A 24860-nucleotide genomic window follows, 5' to 3' on the forward strand; every position below is an offset into this window, starting at 1 on the left:
TGTTGTGAGAACCTCTGTCAACCCAAAGAAGGCACACATGGTAAACAATACCTTATATAAGGTGTTTCTCTGCAAGTATTTTAATTTGCAAGTACTTTGTGAACACTATAACTGACAGTAACCAGCTGCCTCTCCAGAGAGCCTTTAGTCCCACAGATGGACTCCAACTCCACAAACTGCAGTTTGTAGTTGTTTTTCTGCTCTGCAGTCTTGCTGAGCTTGGCACAGCAGTTCTCCATCTGCCACAGGTTTTGTCCCTCTAGGTCACAGAGCAATTCATTTTTATTTATATAGCACCAAATCACAACAGCAGTTGGCTCAAGGTGCTTTTTATTGTAAGGTAAAGACCCTACAATAATAGAAAGAAAAACACAACAATCAGACCACCCCCTATGAGCAAGCAGTTGGCAATAGGGGGAAAGAAAAACTCCCTTTCAGGAGGCAGAAACCTCCAGAAGGGAGGGGCAGCATCTCCCGTGACCAGATGGGGGTGAAGGGAGGGAGACAGGACAAAGCATACACTGTGGAAGAGAGCCAGAGATTTATAATAACTAATAATTAAATGCAGAGAGAAAAGATGAAGAAACAATCAGTGCATCACGAGAAGCCCCCAGCAAGGGGCTACTGGGATGATATGGTACTATGAGGTCTTGGGGGCCTGATTATTCAAGACCTTGCATGTGAGGAGAAGTATTTTAAATTCTATTCTAGATTTAACAGGGAGCCAATGAAGAGACGCCAATATGGGAGAAATATGCTCTCTCTTTCTAGTCCCTGTCAGTACTCTAGCTGCAGCATTTTGGATCAACTGAAGACTTTTCAGTGAGTTTTTAGGACAATGTGATAATAATGAATAACAACAATCCATCCTAGAAGTAATAAATGCCTGAACTAGTTTTTCAGCATCATTCTGAGACAGGATGTTTCTAATTTTAAAGATATTGTGCAAATGCAAGAAAGCAGTCCTACATATTTGTATCATATGTGCACTGAAGGACATATCCTGGTAAAAACTGATTCCAAGATTCCCCATGGTGTTACTGGAGGTAATACAAGGTAATACCATCCAGTGTGAATATCTGGTTAGACACCATGTTTCTAAGATTTGTAGGGCTGAGTACAATAACTTCAGTTTTATCTAAATTTAGAAGCAGGAAATTAGAGGTCATCCTGGTCTTTATGTCTTTAAGACATTCCTGCAGTTTAACTAATTGATGTGTCATCTGGCTTCTTGGACAGATAAAGCTGGGTATCATCTGCATAGCAATGAAAATGTATGTTACGCCTTCCAATAATACTGCCTGTAATAATACTGTATGTAACATGTTTGTTTAGGATTCCCCAATTCACACTAGGGATTTTGCCATTATTTGATATATAACAACAATGTTTTGCATGCAGTCTGTCTGGTCACCTCTGGCACATGCTGTCTGCTCGTCTTCAGCTCTCTGAACCACTCGGTAGCTGTGCCAACAAAGCTCTATATTGTTGTTTGCAGTCGATCATATGCAGAATGGATCACATCCAATTTCACAAGAATATTCATTAGGAGCAAGAGCTATTTGCTTAATTCGCTGTTCACTGACAACAAGAGTGCACATCTGGGCACCATGAATGTCTTTAATGGTAATCCACTGAGTGGTTGTTGAGAGATTTCAGACTGGACCAAAGTTGTGAGCTTGACGTTGCGATGCTGCACCACACCGCCGGCAATGCTAAATAAAATCCATTGTTCCATGTTGTCTGGATAAAGTCTTACAATATGAGCAGCTTTTCAGTCTGCGATAATATTATGTGAATTTACATGTTAGTATTTAATAAACCAATACACCAGAAAGCAAATAGTGCATTTGATTTTCTCTGTAGTCAGGAAACCTGAAATTTCGTTTTCACTGCTTTTTGACTGAGATCCTGCACCAAGCCATGCTCACCTTTACATATTTTAAGCATTTTTGCTGGTTATAAACCAGCACATTACAGGTTACAGCCTCAATGATTTGCTGAAACTTTCATGTCATCTTCACAGTTGACTCATTCATCACACCACAAAAATAGAAGGCTGCAGCTCTCAGTTGGCACTGCTGGTAGACAGAGGCTGGTTTAACTGTCGTCACAGTGCTCAGTGGATTTGGGTTGTAAGGTTGGTTTTCTAGCTGTTTGACCATGTTTGGATTTTCCATCATTGAGCAGGCCTGCTTTAAAGTTGTCAGAAATATAGCTCAGTTGTATTTTGAGGTTGGTTGGTTTGGCTTTAATTAATGTGATCTATCTGAAGAAACACACAAAACATCTGGATTACATGAATTTGACAAAAACAGAAGGGAAGGGCTGTTAAGAAAAGACAAACCGCTTCAGTTCAGTGGCTAAAGGCTACAGAATGTTAACACAAAGATACACACACTGCTAATCAAATAAACAGAAATAACCACAGTTCATTAAAGTAATTCCCCATGAGAAATTAAAATCCATTAGTAATAATATAATGATAAATAAATGGCTGCAAATTTGATGAGATTTACATGTGGAAATTGAGACTTAACTGTATTTCATTAGGCTTCCTAACACTGTTACACAGTTGTTATGCAGTCTTCTGTTTATGAGTGGGCAGCGGGTTGTTTACATTCCAGAGGCGCTGCCCAAAAACAGAACATTATCATGTCTCACAGCTGAGGAAAAGTGTCCAAACACTGTTTAAATGTGCTAGACAAGATGGTCTGCTGTGTTTGGGTGCTACAGAAAGTGCCCACAAGCAAAAGCAAAGGCTGAAGGGTGGGGGTCTGATTGTTATCTAAAGGTCTTCCCGTTTTGGAAATCCCTGTGATGATGGAATATTTAGCTCCAACTACACTCTACAATCCTCTTAGTGGATCTGAGTATTACAAGATCACACAAACACTTAAAGACAGAATTCTCAGAATTAACGCGTCCAACAAGAGAAAGAAGTCGGTATTTTCCTTCATATTTTCTCTGTCATTCACTGTCCTTTCATTTTCTCAAGTTGGAGAGCATTCACTGTATTTACAGATCAGAGACTGGATTAAGGAAGCAACAACATAGTTTAGTTAACATGTCTTTCCGCTGCTTGAAGGTTCATCTGTAAGGTCTGTTTCAAGGATTGTTTTCTTTATAAATTATAATTTAGAAATGATCTAAAAAAAAAAATTATTTGCTGAATTCAGTAAAACTTTGGCAGATAGCTGATAGTGATTTTTTGTGTGTGTGTGTGTGTGTGTAGATCTGACATCACAAAAGAAAACGGAGGCATCTTGGGGAAAGAAATGCATCTTTTTTTTTGCACATTTGACTAAAAATAAAATAGATGTCAAATATGTATTTACACATGACCCTTCTTTTCCCATCTGAACTTAGTTGGGGGGGGGGGCTGGGGTTTCCATATGTTTTACTTCAGTTCCTTCTTTTAATCTTTTCCCACCCACTTTTCATTCCCCTGAGAAGCTGGCAGCAGACTTTCAGAGCCCACCAGCCCCTGTTAGATGGGAATCTGCTGCCCTTTGGTTTAAATAGCATAACCCTCAGTGTCCCATACTCCATACACAAACAGGAAGTTAAGTTAATTCTGTGGGAGGATGTTGTGAAAGTGTTTGTTTTCCACTAAGTTCATAGTTACTTTGCATTTCGTAACAGCACCTCCTCTAAAATGCAGTAAAGCCGGACAGTTTGCTGTGTTCAATTTTGACTTTATGTACTGACTTTTATTTAGGAGTATGATTCAGAGAGGCCATTTCATTCACATTTTCCCATGATGAAGAAAATCTCAGTGGACTTCCTTTTTTATCTGTGAGTTTTACTTCATGAGAAAATGACTATTTAAATGGTCCCGGTGGGTTTTTTCTTCTGCACTTCCTCTTGTTAGGAATGTTCAGAGTGGGAGTGTTTCAGCGCAATAAGGAAATGCATTAGAAGATTAAAATCAAGATCATCTCTGTCCTGTCATTTCTTCAAGATTGAAAGAAAAAAGAAAAAATGAGTGTGAGAGAAACAGAGAGACCAACAGACTGCCAGAAGGGAGAAAAAAAAAAGATTTGTTTTTATTTCGAAGCTGCAAACAATGTGTAATACACAATCTCACAGTAGTCCCCCAATCTGGCAAATCTTTCGGAACATTTTTCAGCTCATAGTTTTATTTTCTACTTTGTATGAAACAATAAACATAGTCACTCCTGGCACTGACTTTGTTGTCATTTTGGAAAACATAACATTTCTGAGATCCACGAGTGGTGGGGGCAATGAACTGGGGTTACAGTGTTTAGAAATGATAGAATATCATATTTGTTGAGCCATGAAGTCCTGATGTAGGTAAGACCTTATTTGCCTTTAGAAATGATTAACGCGGGGAGATTTGATGAGTTACATCATCCAAATTCAAAGGCCCCTGCAGTAAAGCTGTGAACAGTTTTTCATGATGTGCTGTCACAGGGGCAGGGATGTTACCGCCGTGCTCAGTGCTGTACATCTGGACCTGGAGATGAAGAAAATGGCTTGTTCCAGCTGTTGTGGATTGCAGAGGTTATGACTCAAACTTCAGCTGAATTGGAACTGGATCATTATAGTTTCTTTGGCATCTAAAACTAATAATGAAAATGAAACCAGTAATACACAAACTCTCGTGTTCTTCTGTTTTCCCCATGACTGTACTGAAGTATAACAGACATTACCTTTTTTTGTTTTTTTACAGCAGACATTTTGACATGTTATACAAAAATCATGCAAAAGTGTAAATATGGCAGCAAACAGGGATGATGGGACCAAGCAGCTCAGCAGGGCTCAGGGTCACCAAGCATGGTTGTAGCCACTTTTAGAAGTTCATACACCAAGTTTGGTTTCAATAAATTAAAACGGTTGCTGAGATATGACCTAATTATGCATTTGGTAGCTTCACTGCTCACTTCCTACTTGGTAGCTTTAATCGGCTGCCCCCCTTTGACCAATTATGTTAAGATTTGTTTAAAAAAAAATCTCCATGAAATCGGATATGACAGAAATTGATATAATGTAGTTTCCCTCATTTTCCAACAGAGAACCATGGAGGTGCTGACTCTCAATCCAGTCATTTCACACTGAACTGCAAACTACAACAGTGCATGCTGAAGGTCAGACTCTGATGAAGCCAACAGAACCAAATCAACTGCAACCCCCCCCCCCAAAAAAAAAACCAAACAAACAGGGATGCTATTCTGAGGTTACCAAAACAGACACCCTCTTCACCCCAGCTACACCTTGAGATCCTGTTCATGAATATCACATACAGGACTGGATACAAGTGTCAACCCTTGCGGAGTCCAACACCCATTGGAAACATGCTTGACTTTGTGACACAGCTCTCACTTTGGTTATACAAGGGCTGATGGACCCAGAACCACATACTCCCACAGCACACCCCTTGGGGCCTGGTCATAAGCCTTCTTCAAGTTGACAAAGCATTTTAGGCTGCTCCCTTAAGGTTGGGGGAGAGAGGCTGCCCCAAGTGAGGGAGTTCAAGCATCTTGGGAACTTGATGCGGTGTCAGTAGTAATGTGAGTGTTGTATCGGACTGTTATGGTGAAGAAAGAGCTGAACCGAACGTTCTCAATTTACCAGTCCATCTATGTTCCATCCTTCACCAGTGGTCATGAGATTGATTTAATGACCGAAAGAGTAAGGCCATGAATACAAGCTGCAATGAGTTTCCTCTGTAGGGTGGCTGGGGTCAGCCTTATAGATGTGAAAATGTATTTGCCCCCTTCCTGATTTTTTTTTTTTTTTGCATATGTTTCACACCTATATGTTTCAGAGCATCAGACAAATTTTAATATTAGACAAAAAAATAACTTGAGTAAATAGAAGAATGCAGTTTTTAAGTGATGATTTCATTTATTAAGGGAAACAGTTATCCAAACCTACCCAGCCCTGTGTGGAAAAGTAATTGCCCAGTAAACCTAATAACTGGTTGGGCCACTCTTGGCAGCAAGAACTGCAATCAAGCATTTGAAATAACTCGCATTGAGTCTTTCACATTGGTGTGGAGAAATGGTGTATCAGTTTTATGCCAGATCTAACGGGACTCAAACCTTCCAAAAAGTTCAACTTTTGTCTCATCAGTCCACAAAATATTTTCCCAAAAGTTTTGGGGATCATCAGGATATTTTGGCAAATGTGAGATGAGCTTTTGTGTTCTTTTTGGTCAGCATTGGTTTTCTCCTTTGAACTCTCCCATGGATTCCATCTTTGCCCAGTCTCTTTCTTACTGTTGAATCATGAACTCTGACCTTAACTGAGGCAAGTGAGTCCTGCAGTTCTTTAGATATTGTTCTGGATAAATTGCTGAGGCACTCTTAGAGTAATTTTGCTCAGCATGCCACTCTTGGGAAGGTTCACCACTGCTCCAAGTTTTCTCCATTTGTGGAAAATGGCTCTCACTGTGGTTCACTGGAGTCCCAAAGCCTTAGAAACGCCTTTGTCATCCTTTCCAGACTGATGTCAATGATTTTGTTTCTCAGCTGTTTCCTTTAGATCGTGGCATGATGTGTTGCTGTTTGAGATCTTTTAGCCCACTTGACTTTGTCACACAGGTTCTATTTAAGTGATTTCTGGATTCAGCAGGTGTGGCAGTAATCAGGCCCAGGTGAGGCTTGTGAAACTGAACTCCACTTTCCAAAAAATATTGTTAATCACAGTTAAATTCAAGATTTAATTGGGGGGGGGGGGGGGGGGGGGGGGGGGTACTTTTTCCATGTAGGGCCAGATAGGTTTGGATACCTTTTTCCCTTAATAACTGAAATTATCATTTAAAAACTGCATTTTGGATTTACTCAGGTTTTTTTTCTCTAATATTAAAATTTGCTTGATGATGTGAAACATTTAAGTGTGACAAATATGCAAAAAAAGAATAAGATATGAGGAAGGGGGCAAACTCTTTTTCACAGCACTGTAGGCTGAGGAGTTTGGACATCCAGCGGGTGATCTCAGTGTTCCCTTATGTTAAATTGACCCAATAGAGGTGGTTCAGGCATGTGGTTACGATGACTCCTGGGTGCCTCCCCTTGGATGTTTTCTGGTTACGCTCAACTGGGAGAAGACCCCAGGGTAGACACTGAACTTGCTGGGATAATTATATACCTCATCTGGCCTGGGCACACATCAGGATCCCCTGGGAGGAACTGGAAAGGGTTACTGGTCAGAGGGACACCTTGAATTGCTTAGCCTCCTGTCACCGCAACCTGACTTTGAATAAATGGAGGATGGAAGGACAGATGGATGGAGTTCTTCCACCTTGACTTCATCCAAGAAGCCATTTTTTTATATATATTTAGGCACAATATTCAAAGGCAATGTGCATTAATAAACCTCCAACTTTGATCCATTGGTGGTGCTAGAGTGCTTGAGGAGTTGGTGAAAAGGATCAGCTGACTGTCCCTAATCAGTGTGCAAAAGACAGGGTACACCCTGGACAAGTAGTCAGGCTATCACAGGGAGTAAACTATACCAATAAGCAATAATCTGATGTGCAGTAATTTAACAGATTTTTAGATTAAGTTCCAAGTCTTTATGCTAACTTGTGTTAACCATCTTCATGCTCCAGTTTCATGTTTGCGATATCTCCACTCCAACTATAGTTGGAAAAGTTGATATAATTATACTGTAATTTTTTAAAGTGTTTATTCTTGTAAACAGTGTTTTTCATTACATGAACACAAGTCTAAAATGTAACAATTTAACACTGTGCTCCTTTATCAGATGTTAATGTGGAGAATTAGAGGACCAAACTAGCCAAAACTGCATGCATTGCATTCTGTCATGAAACACTTACCTAAAACTCATCCAAACATAAAATGACTTAAGTTCTTAGAAGCTGAATTAGTTGTTGTTGTTGTTGTTATTGTTGTTGTTGAAGCGACAGCAGAATTGGGCTTCTTTTTTCTCTCCAGGGATTTGTGGGTTGATCAATAAAACTGATTTTAGTGATGAATCATCCAGGAGAGTTTGAGGGCCAGTCAATAACCTCTGCCTTCTTATCAGTAAACTGAAAGGTATGTGGAGCACAGCTCTTGTTGTAAAACTCGTCAACAGTAATGAAAAATGCCACCCCCATTTCTTTACATTTTGCTTCCAAGGAGCCCATCTTTATTTTTTTAACGTGACCTTGAGCAATGGTTCTCCAGACTTTCTGATTTTTTTCTGAAGCATTAAAAGGCATCTAACTCAACAGATGAACCAGTGTTGTGACCACACATAAGACAAGTTGCATCTTTAGGCAATTTGCAGCTTGTCATAAAAACACATAATTTGTTCCCATTTCTTTAGTTCAGTGTACAATAATGCCACAGTCTGACAGACATAAAATGGTATTTTTGCACCAACTGGGTGATTCCCAAAGAACTATTCGTTCTCAGTATGGTGCAAGTGGAGGAAAGAACTGGCCCTTCACATTGTGATCGTTTTTGTTGCAACAATTTACATTTAATGGTGGTCTTGCCCTTCCCAACTTTCTTTTATACTATGGGTCTTCCCATATTCATAAATTGATTTATTGGCTTCACTCACCCGAGTTATTATTTTGTAGATAGGATGTCGTTATTGAAAAATCATGTTTCCCCATGCTCTTACTAATGTGACCTATCTTCTGTGGCACAATCGAAGCATTTAAGTTATCAGAGACCTTTACAAAGATAGTGCCCTCACTGGTTTTTCAGATTTATCTTCAGATTTTAATGTGTTTTCATCCCATTTATTTTCAAATTAAATATTCTAACTCTTCTCTTGTTCCATATTTTCGCCATTATTAAGGATGAGAGTTGTAGATTGTGGACCTTTTACCACTTTAACTTGAGCCCAGCAGGATTGGATTCACCAAAATTCTGTATTCACTACTTGCAGCCACAGAGGCCGCTGTTGCCAGTACTCAGCAAATCTTACACACTCTTGCTTTAAATGGAAATTCACAAGTGACAGCTAATATGCTCTACGGATAAAGCTCCCTAAAAGTGTGGGTATGTCTGATGCATGTATCAGCACAGTGCAGTATATGGGGGATGATTGATTTCCACCATAAGAAGCTGCTTTGTCACCCTGCTCTTGTCCTCTCTGGCTCTCACAGCAGGTGTGACAATGTCTGACAAGTGTTAGCAAAAAAGTGCAGTAGATAAAACGTGGCAACCAAATGGATAAATGGTGCCATCATTGGTTGTCTAGTGTGCTACAGATTTTATTGGCATGAAACTCTCAATAAAATCTCTTATTTGAGCAAATCCAGTTTATATGGGTTTTAGAGTAAAAGCCCAACAGCATCCATGTCTTTGATTGGCTTTAATGCATTCATGAAGAGAGCTATTTATTGGACAAAGTATTCATGAAACGTCACAAATGCATCCCGCGCCTCCCTCGCTCAGTGAGTGGGTGAAAAAGCTTCAAAGTTTCCTAAGACCTCCAAATGGATGTTTGGCTGTACCACAGAGGACATGGAGAACACAAGCTAAGTGCTTTAGCAGCGGGTGACGCTAACGCAGTAGGACAGGCGCAGTGTGGCGTGAAGCAGAAGAGTGCTGTGCGAGGTGACTTATGGGACAATGGGGCCGCTTTTCGCAAATAAAACATGAGGCTTATCCAGAGCCTCTGAACTATAGAGTCTCAGCTTCTGTCAGGTGTTTGTGGTTTGAAAGAGAGGGCGGAAAAATCAGATTTAATGGTCCTGAACTGTCTGGATTATCTTGTGGATACAATGAAGGGTAATTTAACAAAATACTCTATGTCCAGGAAGCATATTTAACATCTACTTTTGCACTTTTATCATGTTAACTAATGTTTTATTCTACAATGTCTTCTGATTGAAATTAAATCATTTTTACACTTGATGAAATATTCAAATGCCATTTCCGATAAAACTCATTTGCATAACTTTTTCTATGATTTGTGGTTTAACATAAACAAATTCTAATCTAGAAATTCTGAACAACGTTTGCAGGACCACCATCAGGACAGTGGAGGCTGAGAGGTTAAATAGGCTAACTGCTAAAATGTCACAAAGAGACAGCTTGAATTAAGATACATTTGTAAATGTGTGAAATGTAAAACAGATATGATTAAATGAAGATCACTGGACAGGAAATTTCTTTGGTAGGGTCGGACATTTTGGAATCAGATATCGCAACATATGTATGTAGAGTAGCCTGAGGGCTGGAACCATGGTTGGAATAAAAAACATATGATGTCCTGCTACACTAAAATATTTTTACTTTTTAAAACTTTCCTGTACTTTATTTTTTTATTTCTATGCATCTTCACCTCTTCGATTCTTTAAAATCAAGCAATCTTTGCTCAAGTATAGGTGACTAGAAGCTATTTTTGTTTTTGCTGTTCGTTATTTTTGTTGTTGTTGTTGTTGTTTTTATTAAAGGGTGACACAGACCAATGTGTAACTGCTGATTTGGTTGAAAGGAAAGATTATTTTTGACAAACGCGGTCATCGATAAAAGCAGACGGCACTCATCTAGCAGGTCCAGAAAAGTAGACCGTTTTTTCCATTTTTATTCAGCTCATCAGAGACAACATACTCTAATGCACTAAAGCAATCTGAAAATACAGATAAAAATAAACATCTCTTTTCAAGCATAAATGGCTCGGCCCTCAATTATGTAAAGCCACTGTGCACTAAGAGGTCTGTGAGTGTACCTCCAAACAACATCAAGTGTTCTTTTAAATTCAACCAAAGAGACATATAATAAATATGACATATTTTTTGTGGTGCATCCACACGAAGTTATCTTTAGCAGTGAAGATTGCTTTTGGCATATTAAAGGTTTAGCCTCTCTGACTCAGTGTTGCTTTTTGAATGCCTAACTTTTTCAAGTGCTCGTGATTTTTAATCTAATTTTTTTTTACGTTTCTTTAACGAGTTTTAGCAAACTGATACAATGACTATACAAATTATATATACTGAATGATGTGTTAAAAAAAATTTTCTTGAAGACAATCAGTCATTGCTTTAAAACCGAATATGATGCTGCAGATCGATCAAATCATCTGCATACCCACAACAAATGTGCATGACGACACAGGATATAGCAAGTCCTGTGCATTAAAACCATTAAAAGAGGCTGAAGAAATTAAGCACAGTCAATATTTCGTAAGCAGTGAGCGTTACTTAAAGGGCAACCGGAGTGTGGTGTGTGTCATTTTTGTCTTCCAAAATCAAGCATAATATAGCCGCTGGTTCAAGGCAGAGAAAAGACAGACTTCTGCTTTTCTGCTGTATACTGTGTGTGTTTTTCCCCATAAACCACAGAACTCTACCTCATGGCAAGAAGCTTTGTCTCCAAATGAGAAATGAGTCTTTTAAGAATAAGAATAACTTTACCGATCCCAGAGGGAAATTCATATGTCTGTCATATATTTGTATGAGAATTGAAAAGCCTGATGGCTGGAAAACACTTAAGTCATCATATCGTCTTTTCTACACTGATTAAGGCAGCTCCCAGCTTTGACTTAATGGATCTGTGTCTTTGAAGAACCGAAATATCCAGGTTACTGTTCACAGCTTGATCGAGCTAAAGCTTTAATCCATGTATGCAGAAGGAGCAGGAAGGAGACTTGAATAAAATTTAAGTCATTTAAAAAAAGCTAAAACATCAAATGGTGTTTGTTAGCTATCCAGTTAGATTCAGGTAGCACTTTACTGTGTTTCTGTTTTTGAACTTTATTTTTATCGCCGATGTCCTGGTGTCATTTTACTCCTGCTCTTTTTTTGTTTTTTTGATTTGAAGCTCCTTGCGAGTTGGATGTTGAAAGGCACTATGTAAATAAATTTACTTACTTACCAGCCTTCCCTTTATCCCAGTTTACAGAGCAGATTATAATCCTTAATTCATCTTGGCCAGAACCATTAAGATTACTAACAGAGATGCTGACTTTGTCTCCAGCTTCGTCTGACCCTTCAGCAACATATTGCACCCTTTATAAATCAAATCCAATGACAATTTAATTTATTCAGGGTTTCTCAGTTTTAGAAACATTAAAGTTTGTGTAGTTGTGCACAGATTTATTGAGGCCAGCAACAAATGATGATTTTCTTTATCAGTAACTGTGCCAAATTAGACATTTCTTCAAATATCTTTTTTGTCCAATATGTAGTTCAAATACAAAAATATTTAAAGTCTGTATTTGAGGAGAAGCTTGAAATAACAAATGATTCCTGGTCTCTCGATCAGAGAATCACTTAGTAGCTGATGTACAGTTTAAGATAAAGAGCTGGACTGAGTCTGCAGGGTATAAAATTAGTCCTGCATTGAAATACAGTCACAAGACAATCACAGGGAGATAAACAGATTGTTTTTCCATCATTTAAAGATTTGCTCCAATATCTGTTTGTGCTCATCGACCGACTGCACCCCTGTTTGTCTCTGCGTATGTACATATGAACCACTCGGGTTAAGTGTGCAGAAACACACTGAAAAATCAGCTTGGCTATTTTTAGTTCAAATCACTAAAGAAGTACAGTGAGAATACACCCTCCCCTCGCCCCGTGGGCTTGATTGTGTTCCTATACAAAGTCAGGAAACTGGCCGGCCTTTGAAAGCTGACTTGTTGTGAGGAAACAAGCTGCATGCTGGGCTCACGTCCAGCACTGAGCCTCCATACACAACGCAAGCCGTTCCTCCACCCATGCCCCTCTTACACCAACTTGAGCTCAAAACAATTAACACACAATTATTATTATTTATTACATGTTTTTGTTTAGAATTGTAGAGGTTACAACATTTGGATGAATTACATTTATATCAAATATTAAACAAGGTCTGTTCTCTAATTTTTTTTTGTAGCTTATTAAATTAATCCACATTAAATCAGTCTCATCAATAAATCTAATCTTTAATATATTTTTTCTTTTTGCACAGAGGTGTTTTAGACTGTTCTGCGTCATGCTTTCATTTTCTGATGGAGCATTTCGATGTAATTTAAGAGAAAACTTTGTGTTCTACATTTGTGAGCATTTGTGTAGTGTGCTAGCTATTAAAAGGTATAAGAAAACTGTAAATCAGTTCAGTTTTGTCATTTTAATCTGATAGAATAATTTTAAAATAATGTAAATTAGATGAGTTAATTTCACTGTATGCCCTCATTCAGTCATATTCCTAATATCAATAATCAGAGCTGGAACAGCAGAAATACCACATTTACCTTCATCCTTCAGCAAGAGATATAAATGGTATAAGTAAAGATATCCACTGTAAATCCAACATTGGTACATTTACACATTTTATTTATTATAATTTCACTTTATACTAATTTACTGTGTAAACTGTTTTTTGTTTGTTGTTGTTGTTTTTTTTTTTAAATTCTTCTGCAAATGAACTGGTGAGTAAATAATCTCCACTAAACTGATGGGCAGCAGAACAATTCAATTTTAAGTAAATTTACACAAAGAGCAGAATTTTGCTTCATCGTGGAGAAACTGTTTCAAATTCAGCAAATCGGTGCTAAATATTTCCTGAAAAAGGAATTTTTTTTTCCTTTCTTTGGGGGTGGGTGGTAGAAGATGCAGGCCAAAGAGAAAAAGAACACACGCATAAGGTTACCGTATACCTAATGACAATAACGCCAACGCCAACAACATTTTCATAAAGTTAAAGGGTTTTTTGTTTATCATTACCCTTGGTTCTGCGGTGTCCCATAGAAACGGTGATGTAGCGGCGCAGGGACCGGGGCTTCCTGCAACAGCTGAGGCGGATCTGCAGCTTGATTACGGCTCACAGCAGACTGCAACATAATTGATGACCTAATTGAAAAGCAGGAGGAGGCGGAGGAGGTGGATGAGAGGAGGTGGATGAGGGGGGGGTCAGGAGGAGGGAGAGAGACGCGCTCCAATGAGGAAAAAGTTTACTTGTTCTTCCTCCGCACAGTCCCACAGCTGAGGGCATTGATGTGAGCGCAGAGGCTTTCTGGTTTTTACGCGCACTTCTTTCCCCCCATCTCTCACCCTCACACACGGAGCACAAATCCACCTTCTCACCTTTAGTTTAGCGCGTCTGTGTTTCTTTTCTTTCCCCCCCTTTTATGAATGATTCTCTCTCGCAGTACTGCTGTTAAACTCTCCTCGGATATCTCGCCGTCCTCGTCTGCACAACCTCACCTCGGCACATCTTCTCTGCTCAAGTTCAAACGCCACCAGGACTTTCACTGCAGCTTCAGACGCACTTGGGGGAAATATCACTCGACGAGGAAAAACTTGATACTTTGTGCAGCGGCCGAAGCAGCAGCCGAAGCGACCGTCAACATGAGTCTCAAAGCTGACGCAGAGCCGAATAATAACGTTTCCATCGAGGAAGAGGTGAGTTTGGCCAAAGTTTTATTTCTCTGCCGCGCCGGGCCGTGACCCGGTCCTGTTCGCGTTTGATGAAAACTCGGCCGCGAATTTAGACTTTCCAAAGTTGTCTCTTAGCTTCTTCCAGCCCTGAAGCGGTTTAAAAGGAGCGAAAATTAAAGGGGCATTCCTGCGCCACCTGAGGAGCCTCCCAAAGTTGCACGACCGGAGTAATCTTTTCCAAATATTTATTTTACATCTTAATATTATCTCAGTTTGCGGATTATTGGCGCCAGCATGCAAAGACTAATTTGAATCAGTTAAAAATAACTGCATAATTTTTTTTTCCCTCTTCTCATTCTTTGAGGTTCGCTTAATTTATGTGACGTGCAAGGTGTTGGAAATCAAGCATGTGAAATCTAAAAACATGAAATTTGCCTTAGAAAATCAATTTGAATGGAGGGGGGGATCAGCGGACTGCCTGGAGTGGGAAAATGTTCTGTAAATGCTGTCTAATTTGAAGACGTATTTAGCATTATTTACTTTATTTGTATTTTATTGGTGTATATACATTTGTACTGATACTGCAGGGTTTTGTGGGGTTTTTTTGTTTTAGCACAGTTGTTGCCCCACTTCATTTTTGTCACCATGAAACTGAAACGTTGAACAAATGTTGCAATATGACATTATTTGTAAGGTGTTGCTCTTGTTTTTTTTTAAAAGCCAAAATGTTTCTTTGAATTACTAATTTATTTCTCAGCAGTCACTCTTCTTTCTGTGTGGTCAGCTGCATTTCCTCTTTAATGACTCCTTATAGAGAGACACTGAGGGGAGCACCAGGCCTTTTGTTGGTATTCCTTTTGTTCCCATTGTGCTACAACAAAGCCTTGAGTAGCCACTTGACTTTTCTTAGACCAATTTGCTTTATATTTTTTTTTCTTGTTGTAATTAAGGGCAAAGGATAAATTAAGGAGCTGGCCCTGGTCACCTATTAAATCCTGTCAATGATTAACAGCTGTTTCCAGAATTTCATCTCAGTGTAAAAGTGATTCATTGTAAATTTTATTAAAGCCATACAGGGTGCACTGACTTGGGCTTTATGTGCTTGCCGTCTTGGAGGCACTCAGTAGGTGAGAAGTTGGGGGGGATAAATTAAAACATCTCCACTGAGTTGTGTCTAGCAGGGCAAGTTTTCAGTCTCTGTACATGCTGACTTGTAAAGGGCTGAGAATTGCTGCTGTGCGGCACCTGAAAAATGCCGGAGGGCCGACAGGGCTGGGGCCACGGGTCAGGGGAAGGAAATGGTGTCATGCTGTGCACTGTTGTCCAGTGCTGTTCCTCTGGCAGCCCCATTGTATTGAGGGCCTTCCCACCGGCTGGGAACTAATGGGTCCTCGCACCGCCCTGTTTATTTTCCTGCCCACACTGGACCATACACAGCACCGTTTTTCAATATCTGATCAAGACGGGTTCAAGGGTCCTCTTTAAGGGGGTTTCCTATAAGAGGCTCTACGTCTTTATGTTAACCATTTTCTGTGTAACATGTTGGGGAAATGTCAGGATGAAACAAATCTTTACTCCCAGCTTTCTCTCACAGATAACTGATTATTTTTGAGTCAACATTTTATAATCCTTTAAATTAAATTGGCATCTGTTTGGGTCATTCTAAAGAGTCGTTTCTGACCCGAGGTTCAGGACTATCAAAGAGTTCACTTGGTGAGTCTTAGAGGTCGCAGCATGGTTAAAAAACTAACGTGGAAGGACAAAACATCGCTAAAAGGACTTGCATACTCCCCACTGGATAATTTTAGGTCTTTGTGAAATCTAAAAGTAATGGTTTTAGAAGGAATATTATGGTCTCATGTTGACCAGCTAAACTGGGGGTTATGGCCTAAACTTCATACTGCAATATCTTCTAGCTTTTGGCCATTTAAGTCATTTAAGAAAAGTTTGGGAAACTTGTACCACTGGAACAGCTGATTCGTGATTATTTTAAAGGTCAGTCCACATGTTCAGCTGTCCAAGCTTTCTTTTGGTATTTAATCTTTAAGAGTTTTTTTTTTTAATCTATACTCTCAGAAATGGGTTTTTCTGTCTTATTTTCCATTATTTTATTAATTGATGTGGTGTTTTTTCCATCTGCAGGTACGAACCCTGTTTGTCAGTGGCCTACCAGTCGATATAAAGCCACGGGAACTTTACCTTCTCTTCAGACCTTTTAAGGCAAGTTACCGCTTTTCTAAAGCGGTTCTAAGGAAAAGTGATGAGGCTTATTGTGCAGATTGTGAAACCATATTGGGGGCATTTGGGTTATCAGTTGAATGGCTGTGGATTTGTCACTCAGAAGTCAAAGATAGCTACTGTGTGCCAGGTACTGGAAGAGTCATGAACAGTTTCTATGAAGATTAGGCCAGGGTACAGGTAATTATTTTTGAGCTACATTTGAAAATAAAGCATTCCTTTTTTTGGGGGGGGGCAAGCCAACCCATTAATGGAAGAACAGATATTTGCATATATGGAAATGAGGCCACACCATTGTTCACTTGCTTTTTGGACTGGACTCAGTTCCATAAACACCCCTCCCACCCTTGTCCTAACTAACCAAATTGAAAGTGGTATCCCTCGCACATGGATGCTCTTGTGGAATGTGTAAATGAGTAGCTCTCACGATTGGCCAACCAATCTTCTCCGTGACCCAGCTCGCTCACTGTGTAGGGAAATTTTTATTTCCTCTTCTAACATTTGTACATTGTGAAACCACTGACTGTACCTGTAACACTGCCTTTTTTCTTTTTTTTTTTTTTTTTTTGTCCTTTTACTTCTACGGCAGGCAAACACGACTCATTGTGTGCAGATAGGGTTAATCTGATTTCAGTTTTTACATTCAGAACCACATTTAAATAAGAACTTTTTGTCCCTTTACAGGAGCTTCCAGAGAGATGTTTATAATAACTATTCTTCCTATTTTCATGCTTTGGATTGTTGCTAAGGATTTATCACAGCCACTAAAAGTTGTTTAATTTTCCACAGCTGTAAATCAGGTTTAGGAGAGATCTCATCTATCAGTGGTCTAGTCAGGCAAAATTCCCCTTCATTTCTTAGTTAAAGCCTGAGTAAATTCCTAACTCTTGTGTTTTTTTGTTTTTTGTTTTTTTTAAATTAAACTTTGTATAAAACTGGTGGCTTTATTTGGAAGTCATTCCCAATCTGTCCTTAAACGAATGCAAAAGAGAACCTCGCATATCTGATAACACATGCTTGGCCTATTATAGTCTCTATTTTCTTCTGTTTAGCTTTGAGGATAAAACTGAGTCTGTATTTTATGTGTAGTCAAATCACAGGAGGCTGTAATTGTTGGAAACGTGCATGTAATTTGAGCATGACAAATGTAAGTGAAACGCTTGTCACAGAAGGGTCTGAGATGGCCTGCTGCCGAGCTCAAAGTGAAGGTGCACAAAAGCAGATTTCTCTTCATATAGTGAGACGTTCATGCCTGACTTCCTGCATGTGACTCCAGGGTGGATAATTGGCTGTCTTTCTTCCCCGCAGGGTTATGAAGGGTCACTGATTAAGTTAACATCAAAACAGGTGAGATGCCTTCCATCAGTGCTTTAATGCATTATTAAATGTGCTCCAGGCTGTGTTGGCCCTGCTTCACCATGAGCATTGTATTAATATTATTGATACCAAAATGATCAGTGTGATATTTGAATGAAATGTCATGTTGTAGCTTCATCGGCCTCTCTTGTCAGTGTGTTTCTTCCCTTTGTCTTCCAGCCTGTCGGGTTTGTAACCTTTGACAGTCGATCTGGAGCTGAAGCTGCAAAAAATGCACTAAATGTAAGCAATGACTTGTTTTTACTGATTTTTATTTTTTTCTCTCCTTTTTAAAAAAAAAAAAAAAAAAATCTTAAATGCAATTAGATTTGTTCTAATCTTTGCTTTAACCTGAATGATTGGGTCTTAGTCTTTTATTCCCCCCCCCCCCTTTTTTTTTTTTTTGTTTTTTTTTTTTTTGTTTTTAACATTTCTCAAAGCCAACCCATTTTGTCTTTTACAATTCAATGGCAGGGCCATTTTTGGAAAGAGGCCAGAATCCTGTAGCCTTACGGTAGTTTACTTTGACCTTGATACACATCCTTCTTAGTCCTGTATAGCTTTCCTCATTTTGCATATCACTGCTTTTACTGTAATACTTGTTCTATAGCCACATGTGTAGTGTTATATGGACACGTCTTCTGTAGTGTAACCTCTTATTTTGTCACTCAGTAGCCCACGTTGGCAGTATCTAACACTCCTCTCTCTCATAGCCTAGCCTTCCTTACGAGCATCACCTCTTAGACACATCAGCAGTCACACACACAAACACACACCAACAAACACCAAAATACTACTCACCTGCATGTGGGCACAACGCTTAGGGCACAAGAACACAAGCAGGGTTAAACCACAAACTTAAACACTCAAAGTCTCACCATTGGCTCTGTTCCTCATCTCCCTCTCCTCTGAGCTCACGTGATTGATCTCCTGCAGTCGCCTGTGCTCTTGATTTTTGTCACGAGGAGGAGATGATGCAGGCGTGCTGGAATATTTCAGAAGTGTCCTTCCATCTGCCCTTATTTTGCTGACATGATCTTTATGACTGGGTTTTAGTTCAGTGAAGCTGGAGCGGGCGTGTTCACATCGCAGTGACAGAAGTGTTGGCTCAAGGGAAGTTTGAAGGATACATTCTGAGTATTTGAGCTCTGCTTAAGGAAAGTGGGCCATGTGAGACTACTGAGCTACAGCCCCTCAAACTGAGCCCACCTCCCTTACGATACTGTGTCCCTCCCTCCCCTCCGTCTCTCCCCCCAGGGAATCCGTTTTGACCCTGAAAGTCCCCAGACCCTGCGCTTAGAGTTTGCTAAAGCCAACACGAAGATGGCAAAGAGTAAGCTGATGGCCACACCGAACCCCACAAATATCCACCCTGCTCTAGGAGCACACTTCATTGCACGGGACCCATGTAAGTTTTACAGCTGCACCACTGTAGGCTCTCATCCACTCTCACCTTGACAATGGCAGTCCTCTGTTGTCCTTGTTGCCCATTTTACAAGCTTTGGATATTGGGGGGGGGGGGGGGTTCTAAGGCAAATGTCCACAAGTTAAAAACATCTAACAAATCAAGGACTAACTCACGCGCATGCATGTCATTTGAAGTCTTATGACAGCGGCTTTGCTTCTGTCCAGTTGGGTAACTGCATTCTTTCAGGTTGTAGTCAGCAGTTGTCACTGCTCTTTTGCCTAAACACCTCATAGATTCATTAGGTTTTGACAGGTTTTTAGCTGCTTTCAGACCAGGTTTTTCCTGCTGAAATTTACTTGATAAAGGACAAGAAGGGGAAGCAATAAAACAGTTCACAAAACTTTATCAAACATTTTACTGAGAAGCTGCATTGTTGCTCTTCCAGACTGTATCTTTTATTCTAGCACTGCTTGTAATTTTGCAAACTGACCAAATGCTGGAGTTCAAAAGTGGGTGAGTTTACAACTAAATTTGTCTGATTCACATAGGAATAAATGGGAATGACTGTCCAGTTGTGATTTGCTGATTTATTTATTTTTTTTATTTATTTTTTTTGGCTTTTGATGTTGGTCATTAGTTAGGTCAGTCAGCTCTGTTTCCTCCCACCCTGTGCTTCCTCAGATGATCTGACAGGGGCAGCGCTGATCCCAGCATCACCAGATGCATGGACTCCTTACCCTCTGTATACCACTGAGCTGACCCCAGGCCTCCCTCACGCAGCCTTCACTTACCCGGCGGCCGCTGCTGCAGCCGCAGCCCTCCACGCCCAGGTGAGGGACCAACCGGTGTGTTTCTCCTCTTGTTTTTGTTTTTTTCCTTTTTAAATGTTTCCACTCTGTATGCATTGTTATATCATAGGGAACATTTAGAAAGACAAAGTTGATGCCTGCACCTTGGCACAATACAAAATCATGACATAAAATTCATGGTTCTTGTGTAAGTGTTAATTTTACTCAGTTCGTCCAGTTAATCTGTAAGATTGTGTGTAATTCTAAAACTTTGAAGATTAAGGATGCAACACTGCACTACTGACAGCAGAGGTTGAGTTTCTAGAAACAATCCTAGTGGTCCTCTAAGGTAATACAGTGACAGCGTCGACGTGTGAAAATGCCGGATCAGGATAATGTTTGATAAAAGGGGTAAAGATGCCCATACTGAAAATATCATTAGGTCTTCAGCGTGAAATAAAGGCTTAATATTGAAAATCCAGATTTGACGCTAAAGCGCGTGTGTGTTGCCAGCTGAGAACTGGTGCAGGTTTTGCATTAACCGTAGATTGCAGCTGCACTTTGTGTTTGAACATTTTAGTGTTGGACTCTATTGGATCTGGGTTGCAAATTTAATCAGAAATAAAGTTCAGAAGACTAGATGATGGTGATGTGGGAGGAATTGGTACTGAAATGGGCAGTGTTTTTATTGTAACCTAATTGCACTCTGTGATACAGCAGTAGTGCAGCCAACTACACGGGAGTAGGCAGGGCTTTTAGTAACAATAGCAATGGAAAATATTTCTCTTGTTGGGTCATTTAAAGTTCATTGTCAGCTAATGTAGTCCTGCAATAAGAGTGTGAGGGAGTGCTAGACTGTAAAGTAGGCAGCTATTACACTGGCCATTTTTGTCAGACACAAGAGGCTGAGGAATGTGAGGCATTTGCTTGGAGAAATTGTCAGACCTTATGGCCTTCTCTGGAAGTGCCAACTTACTGTCCATGTTCCTGTTGGAACATAAGCTGAGTGGGTAGCAACACAAAGGGGGGGGAGCTTATAATTGCATTCTGACGAAAGATCCCTAAAATGCCCTGATCCTAATGCTCTTCCCGCTGACTCCCAGCCTTTTTTCAGTTTCTGTGATGCGCCAAATGTAAGAAACTCCAAACAACTGTATGGATATGTTAAGCAGTCTGGCCTTGCAGTTGTGGTCTGTAGCAGTGTGTAGAAACAGGAGGCCTCATTTTGCCACAGGGTTTAGTCACAGGTAAGCTACCAGCTCTGACCTCGTGGAAATGTTTAACACATGGAGAAGTTCACTCTCCACATTTCCGTGCCTGTTAATTACTCCAGGACTGTTGTCCTGAATGAGCGTGACCCACACTCCCATGGCTTCAGTGACCAGGGCTTAAAGGGATACTCGCAGTCCTCCTAAAACTGCCTTTTTAAAAGTAAAATTTCACGAGTGTTAATTGTTGAAATCTGCAGAATTGTGGATTGAAGCACTGAAGCCTGGTTATGGTCTGGTGTACATGACTGTGTTTGTGTTTCTTTAGATGCGCTGGTACCCTACTCCCTCTGAGACTTCCCAGCCTGGATGGAAGTCCCGGCAGTTTTGTTAGATATTTAGTGAGTAACCTTTGGTCAAACAGTATTTTTAGACTTGCCACCACCCCACCCCTCCACCCACAATTCTCAGGCTGCTAGTCTGATGTCATGCATACTGAAACCTGCATAATGACACAACATAATGTTTAACTGAACACTGCACAATGAGGTAACAAATGCATATGCCTGACAACCTGATCTGCTGTTGAAGGATAGGGCTGGCAATATTGTGATTCCTACTGCTGAAATTCAGTAAGATGCTGGTTCATATAACTAGGACTTCCCCATCCTTTCTGTAACTCAGCCCCAAATTTTTCTCATTAAAGACATAAAAATTTTATTATTCCTTTCATTTGACCTTTTTTTTTTAAAACAAACCTTACCCTTTCTATTCCAGTATTTAGGGTTTTTTTTTTTTTTTTTTTTTTTTTTTTTGCATTTTTAATTGCATTTCTTTGCCGACTTGAAGCAATTTGTATCGGTTTAAGATGTTATACGACTGCCACTGCTTTACAGGTGTGTTCGAGCTGAGGATTAACACAAATTTGGTGCATGTTTCCAGCAGAGGGGAATAACTTGCTGTTTGAATCACAATGAAGCTCTAACACAGCAGAATAGGCATATTTTGAATAAAGCAGTGACTTCAGCCCCACCTCCAATAGTTGTTGACAAGGCAAATGCAGATTATGGGTACACTCACCTTTTAGACCAATCACACAGCTCATTTTTCTGCCATAGACCTCTATTGATGGACAAACTATGGCTCTTGACACTAGCTACTTTACCATGTACACAGATACTGTAGGGTTGGTATTTCTCCTCCTTTTAGGTTGATGTGTATGCTGCTGTAAATGTTTACTAATGCATCAAATGTGTATTAACCCACAGCTGTTATGTCCTCGCCAAATTCACCAGTAGGCCCCCTGTTTGAGTAATGTTTGCTTTAAATACAATGTCCAGCAGTTTGGGTAACTGGAGACTTCTTAAGCCTTGTTAAGATGTATGTCTTAAATTTGAACCAATTGTTTTGGGGCTTAGCACCACAGATGGAAAAGGGAAGTCTGAGAGCACCATCACACTGTCTCTTTAAATGTTTTAAAATGTGAGGCTGCCTGGTATTAAGATTAATTTGATTGTTTTGTTTTTTGTTTTTTTCTCTCCTCCCCCTGTTTTCTTCAGGCCTCTGGAAACCACACCTTTGTCCAGCTGAAGTGAGGTTTGCCAAGCTCTTCATTAATTTAATCAGTTTATTTAATGGACAAATGTGCATTACTATAAGCAAACAGTATTTATATCTCCTCCCGATTGTCTCTGGGGGGAGCCTGAGTTAAGACCAGTTTGCTGTCGACAATCTGAGCTTATCCTTGGCAACTATTGTGGTACCATCCTAACACTTCAAAAAAAAAAAAAAAACCTCATGCAAAACTTTTTCAAACTCCATGGCTCATAATTGCTGAGGAAAATTGATGCATTGAAGTTACTGTTGTTAAGCTAGTCCTTCCATGGATCACTGCGACTCCTGGGAGGTTTAGAAGCGTTAAGTCATTGCATGTTAGTCTTTTTGGCATGAATTTAGAACGCAGAATTCTGTGTATCCTGATTTTCTTAGTGTATGTATTGCCGCTTTTCCTTGGCCTAGACAGCGAAATGTTTTGTTTATCTGTAGAACCTTGGTCTTACCTCTGTGAAAGCTAGGCTGTTGTGTAAATGGCTTATCTTGCATGGACCTTGTGAATGCATCCCTATGTTCTGACAATCCCAGTCCTTATGATCATATCAATGTTTGTCATTATTTGAGCAAAGGAAAGTACAAATATTTTTGTACTTTTTGCATAATGTATATTTATGCTTTTTTTTTTTCCTTTTTTTTTTTTTTTTTTTTTTTTTGTGCAACTAAATACTGAACCTGTATAAGTTGGATGTTTAGTCGTCTCTTGTGTTCTTTGGTGTTTTTTGAGCCTATAATCCTGTTGAAGTAGTTTTAAAGAAGAAAAAGTGCAATTTGTTTAAAGGGGGAAGTGGGTATCTGTCAAAACGTGGAAGTATTCTGAACATGGCTCGTGCCATTCTGCTAAAATGAGATTGCTGTAAAACGATCTTTCAGAATGTGAAACTGGACTACAAACAAAGGGTTGCGTTTTTTTTTTGTTTTTTTTGGGGGGGTGGGGGGGGGGGGATTTTGAAGTGGGAAGCAGGATTAGACTGATGGAGGAATTTAGTTTGTGGTTTAGAAACATGTTTGTCTTTGTATCTGCTGTGCATAAGATGTTAAAAAAAAAAAAAAAATCCCATCTTATGAATAAAAGAAGTGAATGCATAGATGTGGACGTCTGTCATTTATCACTGGGCTCTGACTTGATGCAATCAAAGCTAAATGATCCAATGCTATGCTAACTCACAGAAACATCAGATGTATGAATTATTGATGCCAACTCTTCATTTGTAATGCACCACTGCATTAGTGTCTGTTTGCATCATGTGTGGAGATGACCTCCACACTCTGCCCTCATTAGCTGGTAAGATGCTCTGCTCAACCAACCCTGATGGATCCTCCAGGGACTCTTAAGTAACTATTTTTCAATATGACCAGCTGTCTAATTGAAGTGGTAATGGTGCTGTGGTAACTATTTACATTTGACCATATTGTGGTAATTAAGCTATGTATAAACAGGATTGGTATTGTATCAGTTGGCATTTATATTTAAGTCAAACCATCAGTTCACAATGGGTTAAGATCGATTTGATGCCCCCTAAATGAACTTGTATGTCTTTAAAAAAAAAAAAAAAAGTTGAATATAGACATTTAAGACATCACCTTTAGTAACGATCATATTGACTTTTTTTTTTTTTTTAAATGAATTTTCTGATCCTAATAAAAATAATCCAGACAATGGGAATGAAAATAACAAAGCATGTTAAAGGGCAACAAACGGTTCTCAAGAAGCAAATATTCTCCCAAGAATCAGCCATTTGCCCTTCGTGGAAATATGGGTCATTTAACATCACTGTCAGAGTATTTGGATTGACATAAAATCAATGGAGTGCAAAGACGAGGATGCTACAGATCGGAAGGAGCGCCGTTTCTTTTTCCCTGCCGTTTTCATCGGCTGGAACCAAATGTAAAATTAGACTCTGTTCCCTCAATGGAGAGGATTTAATGTTTCCTCACAAAACTTACTTAGCATA

General features: G+C 39.6%; 2 protein-coding genes across 3 annotated transcripts in view; one reads left to right on the plus strand and one right to left on the minus strand.

The window, feature by feature from the left end:
• LOC115778091 (solute carrier family 25 member 44-like) overlaps positions 1-24860 on the minus strand; it is a 55194-nt gene that overhangs the window by 25707 nt on the left and 4627 nt on the right. The window lies entirely within an intron of this gene.
• Positions 13875-23835, plus strand: rbpms2a (RNA binding protein, mRNA processing factor 2a). Of its 2 annotated transcripts, none has more exons than XM_030726116.1 (8): positions 13875-14320; positions 16439-16516; positions 17843-17881; positions 18071-18133; positions 19148-19298; positions 19980-20143; positions 21623-21695; positions 22854-23835. In XM_030726116.1, the coding sequence occupies exons 1-7, from the start codon at positions 14051-14053 to the stop codon at positions 21686-21688; spliced, it is 831 nt and encodes a 276-aa protein (XP_030581976.1). In that variant the 5' UTR covers positions 13875-14050; the 3' UTR covers positions 21689-21695; positions 22854-23835. The 2 variants fall into 2 exon arrangements, with proteins under 2 accessions (XP_030581976.1, XP_030581977.1); XM_030726117.1 differs by having other exon boundaries at positions 13876-14320; positions 19980-20128; positions 22854-23833.

The sequence above is a fragment of the Archocentrus centrarchus genome, chromosome 3, assembly GCF_007364275.1.
Source record: "Archocentrus centrarchus isolate MPI-CPG fArcCen1 chromosome 3, fArcCen1, whole genome shotgun sequence".
Classification (NCBI taxonomy): Eukaryota; Metazoa; Chordata; class Actinopteri; order Cichliformes; family Cichlidae; genus Archocentrus; species Archocentrus centrarchus.

Bases quoted from the DNA above. Each gene is read 5' to 3' on its own strand.
- rbpms2a (XM_030726116.1), top strand. From the start codon at position 14,051: ATGATTCTCTCTCGCAGTACTGCTGTTAAACTCTCCTCGGATATCTCG. The intron at 17,882-18,070 runs GTGAGATGCCTT...TTTGTCTTCCAG, and splicing joins TTAAGTTAACATCAAAACAG to CCTGTCGGGTTTGTAACCTT. The intron at 18,134-19,147 runs GTAAGCAATGAC...CTCTCCCCCCAG, and splicing joins CTGCAAAAAATGCACTAAAT to GGAATCCGTTTTGACCCTGA.